Genomic DNA, 15,916 nt, shown 5'->3' with positions numbered 1-15,916 from the left:
TGCCTTTCTTTCCTGGCCCAAAGCTAATAAGCACTGCTTATTTAGCCAAGCAAACCCGATAATGGCTTGGTAAACACAAATGAAAAAAGAAGCCCTTTCAGAGTCCAGAGTAAAAAGCACAATTAAGGGGACCCCCCATTGTCCGCCTCTAATTTTGATATCATCGCTGAGTTTCAATGTGTGTGTGTGTGTGGGGTTCATGGCCCGGTCACCTTAGGAGGATAGGCTCTTGCAATGTGAGGTTTGGCCCTCCACGCTACATTAATTGCTAGCGACGCTGCTGCTGCTGCTGCTGCTGCTTAGGCTGCCGCTTCTGTTATGCTGCGTTAGAATATGTCACAAGTCAAATGGTGCAGAGCATGTCACCACATGAAGGCACTTTTTTCCATGTGATTGGCTTCAGTGGTTAGTGAAAAGCTTTTTTTTTTTACAATAAAAAAAATACGATTCCTTGCTTTCTTAACATATTTAAAGTTTCGATTTAAAGCTTTCGTGACTGCAGGAATTCATGTTCTTGGTTCTTTCGGTAAAGTCCCGTAGAAAGGAAATAATAAAATAATATATTACACTATAAAATTCTCACGACGTTTCACAAAACCACACCTGATGATGATTACTTGTGTTGCAATCGAAACGTCGTGATCATTTTTTTGTTTTATTTTTATTATTTCCCTTCTACGTGACTTTACCGAAAGAACCAAGAATATTTCGATTTAAAGCTTTCGTGACTACAGGGATTCGTCTTCTTGGTCATTATTTATTAAAATAATTATTATTTATTATTTTATTATTTCCCTTCTACGTGACTTTACCGAAAGAACCAAAAAGATGAACCAAGAATATATTTTAAGTTGATAGTGTTGGGCTGTGCATGGATTTTTTTCAAGCGAATTGTGAAAAATCGGTTACAAAAGCAAATACTTTTAAAATATCTGCAACACTGAGACTAGCTTGCCACAACTTTCCATGCCACATTGAAACCACTTTTCCTATTGCATTTACTTCTTTGTCAATATTGTATGTTTTTTCAAAGTGATATTGGTTATTTTCTATTAAATTACGTCTCCACTTGGCAGTTGTACATATGTGCCAGTATGAGATGAAATCACAATGATTTGTTTTTACTGTTCCATAGTAAAAAAAACTTAGCCTATTTTCGCCATTACAATAATTTAAAAGCAATGCTCGCTTGCCAGTCCTTAGTAAATCACAAATTACGTAGATAATTGTAAGGTTACTACAAAGATGATGGGTGCCTTGGTTGCATTCTCCCTTGAATGATCGCTGGTGTGTTTACTCTCTCCTGGACAGCCCCGTAAGAAATGTAAAACCTTAAATACTCACCCACATTTAAGCACAAACTACTTTCTCTTTTTAATAAATATTCAAATTAAATGTACACTCGTTCAACTATAAATTGGCCATGGTACAATTGGTACTCGGTTGTTTTAGTAAAAAAATAAAGTATGATATACAGTCGTAGCGGGAACATTTTTAATTTGTGGGGATTTCTCCTTCTCCATTGACATACAGCGATGGGTGTCTCTCCCAACGACTGTGAGTAGTGACGGCCACTGCTATGGTCTCACAGTAAATATCCTCCCAACTCCTCCTGCCAGTCCTCTTTGTATAAACATTGGCTCTTTGGAAGTGCGCAGGCAATTGGATTGTGGATACTGCGCAAGGATGAGTTGGCTCAACGAGAAATATCTCAATATACTGAGCCGTGGGTTCTGTGCATGGGGCATATTTGCGCAAATAAATAAATATACACAAACAAACAAATATTAAATTGCATGGCTGGGACATCTTAATGGATTATGCTGCAGGAGCGCACATTAAACAGGCTTACTTAGCAGGCAACCTGAACCACGCGTATCTGAAAAATCTGTGCGCTGTCTGCCAATCACTGAGGAGGTCCTTTCCAAAAATTTACAATGACATAAAAAGGCTTTCTCCAATGGTTACCCTGGAAAGCTTCATATTTTCACAGTTTATCATGGTGCTGCATTGTGAAGCTTAAGTACCCCCCTAAAGCTTTTCTGCTTTGATTTGTTTGTTCTTCTCCTTTGTGCGGTCCTTGAAACGAAGACATTAGTAAACAAATAAATAATTGACTCTGGTTGACTTTTTCTTCTTAGCCGGGCACTTAAAGAGGTAGCCATTATCATATTCTTTCTTCACTTGCGGGGGGGGGGGGGGCAAGCTTCATGACTCGGAAGGATTAACACCTTGAAAAGAGCCCCGTGACCTATACCACACGGGCCGGGCCGTGAGCTCTTTCTCCTCCTGTGGATTTTTTTTCTTTTTGTCTTGCGCCGCACAGTTTCGGGGGGGTCTCTCCTGCCTTCCCCACCCTCCAACGTCGCTCCCTAAGCCCTCACATTGGCCCCCTGTAACTGGCGCAGCGGGAGCCCACCGCCGCGCCATGTGAGGTGTATCTGTTTCATAGTTGCGGTCGGCCCCATTAAAGGTCGCACGCCGAGCTTTATCACTTAGCTGAACTCCTGATGTTACACGCACAGAAGAGACCCCCTTCTGCGTGCCCATCCCCAGTGAGTTACGACACGGACAGCTGCCTTGTCGGCCCAAAGCCTTTCAAGCGGACGGGGAAAGTCCGGATGAATGGCCGTTTGCCGCGTGCGTGTATAAATCTGACCCCGGTTTGCACCGAAAGGAAGCGGGTTTATAAAAGTCTTAATGCAGCCGGCTTCCTGTGCAGTGCGGTTTGTGAACTTTTGCGGGGGTCTGTGTTTGCAGGGAGGTTGTAGCACCCGTGTAGTCATTACCACTGTGAGTAAAGACATCCAATCTGTGTTTATGTGTCTTTTTGGATCCAGCGGGGAACGTATTTTGTAAAGCTACTTGTTAATAGCTGTCAGCGGTGGTGTCTCAAAGGTGTCAGGCCGTACTGCTGCACAACCCAGTACCGTGGTGGTTGTTTACGCCAACTTTAAACATTGGTCAAGTAGTGGATTCTTGCACATTTTTTTGCGATATTATTTAAATAAAGGTTGTGAAGTGGGGTTTTTCAAGGCCACAGAACTTGAGCCTTAGCTCAATGGCTTGTTTGGACTTGCTGTGCATTTGGTTGAACTGCTGACAGGTGACTAAAGTCATTCCCTACCTCCTTATCGCTCGCTCATATCTCACTCTGCCCCACGTCTCTGTTGCGGTCCCCCTCCATGTCACCCCCTGTGCTACGCCTTCCTTACCCCTGCCTCCTTGCAAACCCCTGCGGCTCCCTTTAAAAACGTCTCTCTTCCTTTATTACGTCTCATCGGCCCCCAAATCTGACTTCTCTTCCCCCCCCCCCCCGTGTCCCTATCCGCACACCCCGCGAATGTGCCTCGCAGGCAAGAAGCCCTTCTGGCCGCCATCAGCGAGAAGGACGCCAACATTGCGTTGCTCGAGTTGTCGGCCTCCAAGAAAAAGAAGACCCAGGACGAGGTGGCGGCCCTCAAGCGTGAAAAGGACAGGCTCGTTCAGCAGCTCAAGCAGCAGGTGCTCCCGACCACCCAGCCACCGCACCACACCACGCCGCCCTTCTGCAGGCCATAACACTGCCCTTCCCCCCCTGCTCCCCCGTGTGCCCGATTCGTCTCACAGAAGTCATTAAGTGAAGGCCGACAGAACAACACATGGGCACGGAGGCCTCATTTCAGTGGCAACACTGTTTAGACCCCTGTGTGTGTGTGTGCACGCGCGCATTCTTTTTTTTAAGAGAATTTATTGGAGGCATTTCAGCCTAGTTTGCTGGCATTTCAAAATAAACCCCTGGGCCCGCACACACCCCCCTCCATGCCCAAGACGGTGGTTCCAGATGTTTTCGGGCAAACATCGCTCGTGAGCGAATGCTGCTCTCAATCCACCCATCAAAGTAAGCGTAATGAGCTGGAATTTCCTGCGCAATGAGAGCATTTTTAATTCGGCACAAAAACACGTGCAACATCTGCTCATTTTAGTTAACCTTTTTTATGGAGGTTGTTGAAAGTGATTGGGGTCAGTCTCGTTTTGCTACCTGGTTTTTTTCGTGTTGATGCAAAAAGTTTTTATTGCTTTTTATTTCTTCTTCCTCCCTTTATTTATTTCCGCTGCGCTTCATGTTCATTTGCACTTGTGTTACATAAAACCAGGGCAATGCACAATTTAGTACTTAGCATCGGTAAAAACTAATTTGTGTGCATTGTGAGTAATTATTTTCACGTGTGCATCTCACCAAGAAGCTGCTGGAAAGCCATGCAAGCCTCCTTACCTAGCCCTGATTTCCCCAGACACTGAGCATTGCCATTCCTCAGCTTAAAACAAAGAATCCCTATCAAGACGAGATGGCATTCTTCAATTCGGAACGCCTGGCGTAAATGCTGTCCACTCCCTAGCAACAACAACAACCGCCATTCGCCACTAAGTGGTGGTGACGTCGCCACGGCGCTTGTGCCAGGCTTTGTGCACGTTAAGGCCACGTGAAGTGTCTAACGCCCGCCGGCAGGAGGTCACGGGGCAGACCCAGGTGCCATGAGTCAACTGACTAAGATGACTGGCCGATGCACCACCTGTGCCCCCTACTGTACCAACTCCCTAGCATGCACACACACACACACACTTTCCTCCCGATCACATCCGCTCTCAAACCTGCCCAGACGTTCCACATTTTAGAGGATAGGATCCCTTCGCAATATTACGGTGGAGGGATATGTTTGTAGATGTTTCGTCCACTTTCCTTTTCATGTTGGTTTTGTCGCTGACTTGAACAGTTTTTGGAGCAATTAAATCGGTTCGTGTGCAGGTACACTCCGTGGATTATGACATCGCATGGTTGTGGGTTGTGGCTTGTGGAGGGTTTCATCCAGAAGTGGATTGAACATGGCTGCTGATGATGTTGTTCATGATCAAAGTTATCTGCGAGCTCTGCACAGTTTAATAATTGTATTGCTCAGTTGTATTTAAAGGCAGACATTGTATGCGGCCACTTCATTGTATAACTGTTCACGTTATATACACAATCTCCATGTGCCACAGGTTAGTGTGTACACGTATAAAAAAATACGAGGATTAGTGTACTGCACACATTTTAAAATAAGCAATTAGTTTCTCAACATAATACTAATATCTTATTTCATCAAATGTAACTTAAGATAAATTAAATTCATTAAGTGTGGAATTAGTGTATGCAAGGTAAACTCGTGATCTGCAGACATCTGTGGAGCCTATAATTTACTTAAATGTAATGTTGGTCTGTGTTTTGGAATTATTCCAGACGTTAAACACCCGCGATTTGTGAATGTTGAGCACGATTAATGTCTCTTCTGTAAAGCTGTTGCTCCCGCCAGCATGGTGCGACTTTCATTTAAGCCACATACATTCCCGGTTCGGTTTAAATGTCCGTGCTCCGTAGACCTGACACAGTTGTATGTCGCCCGCAGGTCTTGCCACAGTATCACGATATGAACATCGACGCGCTATTAGTTTAGCGTGACTTTGTTAATCGCGCTTTGCGCTTTTATTGTTTTTTAATGCTTTGTCGTGCTTCCAGTGTGGATAAATACGACTTAGAAGTTCTTCAACTGCAGTTCACTCGACCTCTGCCTGCCATAATTATTTCTTATCATCACAGTCTCTAATACTTATAATGCACATGCTGTCAATCACACGAATACAATTAAATAATATAATGCTAACATTATCACAGTCACTCTTGCTTCTGAAAACATTTAGCAAAGCACTCATTGAATCGATATTATCTCTATATTAATTATGTATTTGTATGTTTAATTATTTCTACCACATTTTATCAGGGAATAACATATTTAAGAAACGTGAAATGAGCAACCATAATGATGATATGACGTTTTGCAAAACGGTAATCGTGGATCTAACATCGTATGATGTTTCGTGGCATTGCCATATCGCGGCAACCGTAGTAGCGTGTATGGCCGTAGCTGTGATCACAGTTGAGTTCAGGGTACCTGATCAGCTGACTCGTCGTCACTGTTCAAGACGTTACTCTCACGGTAGCGCAGAGAGGTTACGATAGCATGACCTACTCATGCATGGCTGTCTGATCCAGCTAACAGACCCCTTACTCCAGCCAGCTCTCCACTGCTTGTTGGCCTTAAGTTAGCAGTCTTCAAAGACACTGGAGTCATCATCAGAACATCAACAGGCCAATGCGCACATCTCCTTCATTGATGGAAAATTAAAGGCATGCCACAGGAGTACAATTGTGGCCATGGAAGCCAAACTCTGGACCATATGGTAAACCACTCTAGTCTGCGCTCCTTCAACAGATGAATTAAAAAAAACTACACCAACTCTCCAGAAGCCCTCGGCATGGCTGGCAGACCTTGATATTGGTATTTAGCTCTGCCATACAGAAGAAGAGAAATGCATCGGGTAGCTCGTGCAAAATGTAGAGGACATTTTATTTCCAAAACATTTAGTGTCATTGTGTTACTTCAAATGGCATACGCTGGAGCAACTCTTGTATTTCTTGTGCGCACATGTTTACGTTTGTAGGTATATATGTGTATAGTCATTCTTATTATTATCAAACAGTATCCTTTGCAAGGCTTCTGTTGTTTGCTGTCATTTAGCAGCATTATCATTACCCTTATTGTCACGATAACAATTACTGGAACCACCATTGCTTCCAAAGAATGCGTGCCAAATAAATGGAGGAATGGAAATAGCACCGGGCGCCCGCTTTGTTGCGGTCGGATGTGCTGTCGTGCATTCTTGAGTAATAAAGGGCTTCGGGATACAGTGGATGCATTCAGAGAATAGCGTACGACCCTACAGCACTACAGATAACGCGACAGAGGAGGATGAATCTCTCCAACTCTCCCCGTGTCAGCCTTCTACAGTCCCCAGGGGACTTTTATTCCCCCGAAGCGCAATTCAGACAGGTGGATGTAGAGGATACGTATAGCATTTGAAATAGGGCTCTGCTTTAATAAACGCACATCCGATGCAATTCTCTGGTAAATTTAGCTAAAATACTAACTTTGGTTTCTGGAGGGGGTGCGATTGCTGGTACCCGATATGGAAGGCCAATGTATTTTTTTTTTCTTGAGGCTGTTTCAAAAAGTTTTTAGTAAGTCACTCGCATTATTTTATTGGCAAACGAATGCGGAAAACAAATTAATATTGACGCGGTTGTTTTGCAGGGCGACTGTTTGAACAGAGGCTTTTTGTGAATGTCGGTCTTTATTTGTCACCATTGCAGATGGAGGAGGGGGCCTTGCTGTTTGAATGTCTTTTGGCAGATGCCATGTACCAGATGGTAAAAGGGAAAAAAAAATGAAGAATGAGGCCAACAATGAAATTGCCAACAGCGAGTTGACACAACCATTGTTTAATGTCAATTGCGATTTTTTTTTTTGCTGAATAAATGGTGCCAAATTTTGTCGTCTCGTTGCCATGAGCGGCAGATGATCATGATGACGATTGTGGAGGAAAGCAGTTTGATCTTTTTGCTGCTTAAACGATTTATCAAATATTGCTTCATTAAAAGGCAAATAAATCTGTTATGCTTGCAGGGCTGTATCATGCAAAGGTTGTGCACAGTAATGTTTATATATACCTGGGAAGGTTTTTTTTTGTAAAACAAATGTGTAAAAATATTTGCATGATAAGCCCTATTGTATAAAATCATAAGCTCTATTGTTGATTTTTTATTATCATAAATTAATCACAAGGCATTGAAAATTTTGCAGAATTATATTTCGATTTTTTTGTATCTATACATTTAGGTCCTGAAAATGATTTTCGCATATGTCTAAATTCAGCCACGTTGAAATAATGTCTTTTGTAATCTATTTAAATGTATAAGCACTGATAAACATTAATTTGTTAGCATGTGTCCATAAAAGTAATCGCTCACAAAAATACTTTATATAACAATCTATATAATTTTCCACAATTATTGTCAACATAAAAAAATGTCAATTTACAATTTTTATTATTACTCGCCATCAATTTTGTGGAAGGCTTCAGCTCACTCTAAAATATTGCAAAATCATGAAACCATATCACACAGATGAAAGCAATGGTTTTATTTTCGTTTGAGAAAATGTAAAAAAAAAATGTAAACATGCAAAACAAATTATGAGTGTGAAAATGGTTTTCACAGTATTGTGTTTATTTTTCTGATGGTGGGGCTGTAAGTAGAATTCATCTGTATGCAACACACGTTGCATTGTGGCTTGTCTGATTTCAGACTCAGAACAGAATGAAGCTCATGGCAGATAACTATGAAGACGACCACCATTACCATCGGCACCACCACCCAGGGAAATCTCAAAACACCAACCACAGGCCCTCCCCGGACCAGGTACGCCATGTTGCATTTTATACTGGGCCTCCTCGGCATGTGCCGCCTCCTCTCTGATGTTGCTTTTAGTTATCCTTGCACTCATATTTTCATGTTGCCCTTCGTGGCATGTCGTAAGCTGCAGGATCGTACGCGAGGATATGTTCAGTCAGCAGACCATTCACCCCGCGTCAGAGAATGGCCTCGGAAAGATGACGCCACAGCACTACTTCATAAATAGACGTCTTTGAAAGAATGCTAGAAGCATGTGTATATTTATATATACATAGGCCCTGTAAAGATTGTAATAATCAAGCCATAATGTCGCTTGATTGTCTTATTGCTTGAATAAGCAAAATGTAAGTGATATTTGTTTTTAGGTTTTTTCGGTAAAGTCACGTAGGTAAAACATCAAAATTAATGTGATTTTTTATTTTATTTTATTTTTATAAATTTTGATGTTTTACCTACGTGACTTTACCGAAAAAACCTAAGAATATGATTCCTTGCAGTCACGAAAGCTTCAAATCTAGAAAGATATTTGTTTTGTGTCATTGGTGATTGGGCTGAGACCATTCACTTGCTAACACTTGAAACTGCAGTTTAATCATGGGATTTGAAACCAGGATCTCATCATTGCCAACTCATTTCCATAGTTCCTGAGCCACTTCTCACTGTTACTGTTTTAACGGCAGCAATGAGACTACAAACATGATCCTCGTGAACTCGCGACTAATACAACAAGTTGCATATCACGAGCGATTACATAAATACACGGTACAAATGACAACCAAAATAATTTGAAAAAATATACCTTTCTCAAATCCACAAATTAATTGCATGAAATTCATTTTGAATCCACAACCTATACAGCAAATGTACACTGCGTATTTATGCGCATCCACACGGGAGCATTCCGTTGCAAAACCAGATTGCTCTCACACGAGCATAACTCAATCGCCTGCTTGTATTCAGACATCTCTGATGGCAGAGACGTCTACATGCAATCGTTTCAGTCGCATGCAACCAAGGTGTGGACCAGCCTTCATGGTATTTGATCATAGCTTAGCAAAAGTCATTAACGTTTCTAATGGATAAATAAGGGGGTCAAAGAAGTGTTTGTAACCTAGACCAACCCAGAAACGGACAGCACCAATCAAGTAAAATATGCACAGATTATTGGCTTTCTGGGAATAATTAAATCATTCTTGGGGTTTGAAATTATGTTAAGAAATCCATGTTGTGGCACGATGCTCTTCACGAATGCAGTACGCGTTGTAGTAAATTCCAAAATTGCACTCCGTTCAGTTGTAATGGGGTTTATAGAGGTTGCATGGGAAGCCCGCACGGCATATGTGCCCTGGCTGTTTTTGAATTTATATAGTGTGATGGATTTCAAATTGACGTGCTTTCAAAGGCTCATTGAGTAGGTGCTTATACACTTGTTAACACACGCAAAATTATGTGTTGGGGTTTAGGCTATAAAATCCTCCCATAAGACAAAGAGCGTTTCGTTTTTAACCGACACGGACGAGGTAAGTGTGCGCTCCTTGCCGTAGACTCATCGTGGGGGCTATCCATGCTGTAGCTACTCCACGCGCTGCGCCGCTGCTGCTGCCTTCATGCCCCATTACACAGTGGACAGGGTGGGGCGCTAGGTATTTGTGGGACCCACGAATATGCAGGTGATCTGCAGCAGGATGCCCCGGCACATCTCGGCACACTGGCATATTTGCCTGGGGGGAGGGATGAGAACTCAGTGGATAATTCTTTTGGCGGTGTTTCCCCCCCCCCACCCCACTCGAGTTAACATTTTCGAGCAATGTGGGATTCGCAACGGGCAAAAGGTGATTGGGCCGAAGAGACCAAACGATACTCGTACGTGAGCTCGTGGAGATGTGACGGGCTGTGGCCGTGGGATAGGGTGGGGCGACAATGGGTAGCCCAGTGTGCTGTTGTGCCAGGCGCTGGCTGTTTATTCACGTGGGTATCTGTGTCCGACTGCTCAAGCTATCACATCCCCCCCCCCCTCCACATGACCCTCATGGATGTTTGTGCTAAAATGGGGAATATTTGTACATGGCAATGATTTATTTTTTTCATCCCCAATGGTAAACAAAATCATTGCATTGGGTGACATGGGAACATGCTTTATAGTGTCGTAACACGAGGGACGGTGTTTTATGTCGTAATGTGGAGCAGTGTCATAATGAGTCGTTGTATATATATTTTTGTAATGATATTGACAATGCCTTTAAGACGATGTGTGGCTTTTTGACACTGGGGGAATTCTTGTGATTTGACCTGGGTGCACTGGATACCGAGTTTCTCAATTCCATGGTGGTTTTTTCATTCCAAAATCCTGTCTGGGAGCCATAATTATCAGTATTATTATACATTGCATTCATTTTTACGCAGGTTTCCATAATTGCAGTGCTTTGTATATTTTGATTGAATCTTTAACACTGGTATTGTCCTAAATACATATAACATAAGAAAATTACACTATATCTGTCAGAATTTTTAATGTAACTTGTTTTTTATGTTTTGAAGCCAACACATTGATTTTTTTATATATTTCAACATAAATTCAGCGCTCTAAATCAACAATTGCAACTGCACTGCGTCACAGAATGGAGGTGCCATGCATTGTGAAGTCTGTTTCTACGACGTGAACATGTACTGCTTGTGATGGTCAATGGGACTTTTCAAAGGCTCCCCTTGATTTCAGTAACGTGTAACGGTGTCCAGTTTGTTTAACATTGTTCCGACGTGATTTTGTGATCTCTATCACGTCTCTGCAAGCCCACTGACAAGCGTCACTTTGCTAAGTACGTGTGGATATGTCTCGGTACATATGTATTGGTCAATAAAAACAACTATTGCTGAGTGGAAAGAAATGAATTGATGTTTCGCCAAACATAAACACATGGTGTCTATAATCATCCATTATTAAATCATAATTAGGCAGCATTTTGACCTTGGTCAATAAAATATGTCACGCACCCACACTCATCCAAATTTGCAAATATAAAGATGTTATTGCGTGACTATTTTATCGATATTAACCTCCGCAAGTTCAAGTGTATTTTTGTTTAACCACATGGAGAACTCAAGAGACCAGGATAGTTTAATTTGCAAGAGTGGTCTGGGGCATTGGTGGGGGCGTTTAATTCCAATTGAGTAATTTGCGGTGTAATTTTCCAACGTGCCAAATTTGGACCTTGACGCCAGCACACAATGGCCTGCTCTTGTGAATTACGTCATTCGGGTCTTTAACGTCCACTGCGAAGCAGACGGCACATATTATTATTGTAGTAACACCGACAATTGTCTGCAACAGTAGGAGTCTTTATTTCACACAGAGAGACACAGTCTGCAAGGATTCCCTTCACCCCACGCATCCCGAACTCTCTTGCTTCCTCTTTATATATCCCTCAAGTACCGAAGGTTCCTTGGCCTGCTTTCCCTCCAGCCAATCACCTTCCACTTTCTATAACGGATTCCAACCATTCACCCTGTCAATCATCCTCCGTTCCCGCTCTTTGCATTCGTATTTCTCCTCCAATCCCTTCAATTTCCTGCCTCTAACCAATTCCTTTTCAGAGGGCATGTTTTACTCCCTGACTGTCCATGTTATACACGCCGCATCCATAACACCGAGTGAGTATTTCTGGTTGTGATTGAATCACTGCATTATTATGGCTATTACTCGTTGCAGTAATAACCAGGGTCGCTGCTCGATTCGAACCATGAACCTCTGCGGCTATACCGCTGGGCCGCGTCACCACCGAGCTTTACCACCGCAATGCTGGCGACACGGCTCGTGGCAACACACACGAGTCCCAAGTGTTGGCCAACATTTCTGTTGGCGTCGTTTGCATTGCTTCTCTCGTTCCTTGGGCGTGCAAGGAAGAGAGATGGGCCATCGCTCAACATGTCCCCGATTGTCAACATATTCGTCTGTCACAAATATGTTGACGTAAACATTTCAACCACTCGGTTCAAGCTGCCATCTAATTATAATCATTTACTAATGGATGATACCTTTCTTAATAGACACCCTGTACAGTACACACACACACACAACGTCTTGGTAAATTAGATCGAAAACATCAATCCCTTTCTTTTCACCAACAGTGATTTATTTTGTTCTCCCAGTTGTGGGTGCGCGTGTAAATATTGTTTATTGACCGATGTCTGTTTCCTCCTAACTCTGTGGTCTTGTCGTTTGTATTTCCATGCTGCTTTCTCGGACGCCTTTAGGATGACGAGGAGGGCATTTGGGCATAGCTGCTAACACAAGGAGCCAAAGTGCCCATTTTTGTGTTCAGAGGGGTGAGAAATCGGACTTTGTTGGTCATATTCATGTCGTGTCGTGTCATGTCCATGTCACTTCTGGTGGCGGTGCTGGTGACGGTGGTGGTAATGATAGAACACCGTGTTTCCTGCAGTGAAGGGCTGCCAAACGGGGTGGAGGTGTGGTTTTTCTCAAGCACTTTGACGTGCACTGCACCGGGCAGCGGGTGGTCGAGTTAATGGTGTGGGGGGGATTTCGGCCAACGGCTCCACATCGGCCCTGGCTGTTCCTGCAGGAAACACTGATTGCTGCATGTCGGTGTGGGGTCCTGTTCTATGTGTCACTTTTCCTACTCTGTCTATCTTTTGCCCCCCCCCCCCAGCCGTTATGACCGTGTTGTCCGTCACGCTTCTTTCACGTTGCTCGTGTACTTATTGCGACGTTGGCCTCTCAAGCCCCCCTCCTCCCACCCACCGCCCATGCTCACGAACACTCTTTGCTTGCTCGTCATGCTTGGAGGAGGACGTCACACTTTCCTACGTGTCACGGGACACGGTGGGGAAAGTGCGGCCTTCGTTGAAGAGAGGATGCTAGGCATTGGTGTGTCGTCTGAATTCCCACTGAGTCCCATGCTGGCAAAACCATTGTGTTGTCTGTATGGTCCCATGAACCCATCTGCCCTGCATTTTGACGTTCTTCAATACAAATCAAAAGCATTATTCTTTTAAACAAGCCTGTATGCGGTCTTGCGGAGCTATGCTATGTTGAGATTGAAAAAAAACAATTCAAATATGTGTGCTTTATATTCATGTTGTACGTTGGAGGATGGAGCTTCATATTTTCTAAGTTTACATTAGTCACTGTCAATAACAGAATGGAATGTGCAATAAATAAAGGAATGATAATACTATCGTGGATGGAAGAAAGAAAAAGAAAACCCTCATCTTGTTGCAACTTATGAAAGAAATGCCAAAGCTTTAAACAATGTCCCGTGAAGTTTTAAGTCGGCCACAATTCCAGGAGGGGAAGGGGTGCGTGGGCCCATAAACGGTACGAGTTAAGAGATGATGGGCAGCCCACAAGTGCCGCTTACCTGCAAATGCAGCGTCCACCGTGGGACTTAAAGTTTTTAAAATAAACATTGACGTTGTAAAATGAAGCCATATGAAGGCCTGTTTCTTGTCAGCGTGCCTGACTGTGGGGGTAATGCTTTCACCTTGGGCTTGTCGCTCCGTCAGAACCAGGGGTTACTTGTCTAGAAAAAAAAAACGCTCGTCATTTTTACCGAGACACAACATAACGCGAAGAGAGTGGTTGCGAGACAGGAAAAAAAAGGCCTCTAAATTTTTTATTGCTCGTGTTTTGAAATAATTCATTTCCTGACTCACTTTTAATTACTGAAAAACATCGCTGATGTTGGCTACCATTTTTCAATAGGCACTTAATTGATGTTGTGCGCTTTCGACACAGGATGTTGGAAATGCCACAACAATTAGGACGCTATGTGTTGTGTATAAGATGAGACTTCATCTCCATTGACCCAATGCTATTTCTTTTTTTTCTTTCTTTCTTGTAGACAGAAGTACATGGCCAATGCCGTGAAGGGCATTCGGTAAACACACGTGGGAATAAAAAATAAAGCACGTCCCTCTGGGCTTGATGGCCTTTCTTATGTGATCATAGCTATTGTCGCTACATTACTGGCATCGGAAATTCTGGTTAAGTTTAGTTTTCACCATTTTAATAAATTCTCATAATGGGTTTCGCACATTCCAGTTAAGGGATATATTGGCGCTGGGCCAACTGCAAACTTAGATTTGTGGTGCTCAGCTTTGGGCCCCAACCTCCATACCCTTTGAAGCATTGGGGCAGTACCCAATCAGTGCTGGTATAATGAGTGTGGCACATTTACAAAGGGCTTTCATTCATTTCAGTAAAATAAAGTGATTTCCTGGGTGTACTCGGGGACATAATGGAACTCTGTGTGGAGCAAAGGTCACGATTGAGTGAAATCCACATCGAAGGGTATCCGTTGATTGGCGACGAATTTAAAAGAAAATGTGTTGAATGAAAAACAGTCTCACCCATTGTGATATCTGGTAATGATCTTAAAATTCGCCAAAACGAGGATGATATGCTGACTTTTTTTATTTCAAAGCATAACACGAGTTACGCAACAACATAAAACCCTCGTGTAAAGTGTGACCGCATCTGTCATTATTAGGGAAACCAGGAGAAGTGCGTCAGGTCGATGCAATGCATTTTTTTTTATCAAATCGAAGGAAGCATTTTGTACCTGGTGATGCGCCGTGAAGCCCAAAAGATGTGATACGAATGGATTCGGTCTCATTTTACAACGGCCCTCTGCCTTTTTAAAGGACCAGCGTGTGCCGATTGCAAGAATGGGTGTGTCGAGCCACCCGGTATGCTTGACCATTTCCAATGTGATGCCAGAAGGATTAGAGCGTTTGCTGCGGCGAGGATTAGGATTGGGTTCCCCCTGCTATTTTAGTGCCGCGGCGCTTGTTAAACCTCGGCAACAGAAAAAGCGCCGAGGTCTGCTGGCACCGCGGAAGGTGGCTTCTCAAACCGGGGGGAGACCCGCGTGAGCGACCTGCACGTCACGTGCTTGAACGACATCGCCCATCTCACGGCACAGGGTATCGGTGCGAAAGAGCAAAACTGCGTAGGGAAACGGTCCGGGAAAAATAAAATTAACCAGTCGTGATGTTTTTATGGCGGGGCAATCTTAGCGGTGATGGACGGTCTTTGGAAGAGCCAGCGGTATGCATCGAGATGCACATTTGCCCAATGTGTGCCAAGGAATGCATTGTCTAGACTGGCCCATAAGGTTTTGAAGTCAGTGATTAAGCGAAGGGGGGTGGTTTTTTACGTATTTCTTTTGGAAATTGTCGCACCGTAAAACAAAAAGAAATGAAATCCCAGTACTTTGTGTTGGAGTAAAACAAAATTTTCCAATAGCAATATAAATTAAACCATACCAATGGAGGTCTTTGTGAATGTTGCCCAAATGTAGGACTTTACTATTGTTATAAACAACAGAATTGCTTAACTTATTTTTTAAATAAATGTTCAAGTAAATACTTTGTCAATATAATTTTTTTTCCAATACTATGGTTGCTGCTTGGGTTCACAATATAACCTACAAATGTTTTTACCTTATTTGAAGGAGAAATATGACCATTACGGCAAAACCGTAGTGTCTTCTATTAAATGAATGGCTTCACTCTACAATCAAGGGCTTTCTATTTCCCATGGTGCGTATGGGGGTTCTTTATACACAC

General features: G+C 43.0%; 1 protein-coding gene across 10 annotated transcripts in view; it reads left to right on the top strand.

The window, feature by feature from the left end:
- The window catches only part of LOC144730080 (ERC protein 2-like), a 180,191-nt gene that overhangs the window by 118,185 nt on the left and 46,090 nt on the right, over nt 1–15,916 (top strand). For 4 of the 10 annotated variants that reach the window (XM_078610611.1, XM_078610610.1, XM_078610609.1 and 1 more), the window contains 3 exons: nt 3,357–3,504; nt 7,226–7,282; nt 8,219–8,332. In XM_078610611.1, coding sequence (XP_078466737.1) covers nt 3,357–3,504; nt 7,226–7,282; nt 8,219–8,332 — 319 coding nt within the window. Of the gene's footprint in view, nt 1–3,356; nt 3,505–7,225; nt 7,283–8,218; nt 8,333–12,577; nt 13,771–15,916 lie in introns of those variants that run through there. The other 6 variants (XM_078610619.1, XM_078610620.1, XM_078610612.1 and 3 more) reach the window with 4 other exon arrangements.

Source organism: Lampetra planeri, chromosome 34 (assembly GCF_965212315.1).
Source record: "Lampetra planeri chromosome 34, kcLamPlan1.2.h2, whole genome shotgun sequence".
In the NCBI taxonomy this organism is placed as follows: domain Eukaryota; kingdom Metazoa; phylum Chordata; class Hyperoartia; order Petromyzontiformes; family Petromyzontidae; genus Lampetra; species Lampetra planeri.
Note: the sequence above shows the minus strand (reverse complement) of the source record. Positions and strands in the feature narration are given on the sequence as shown.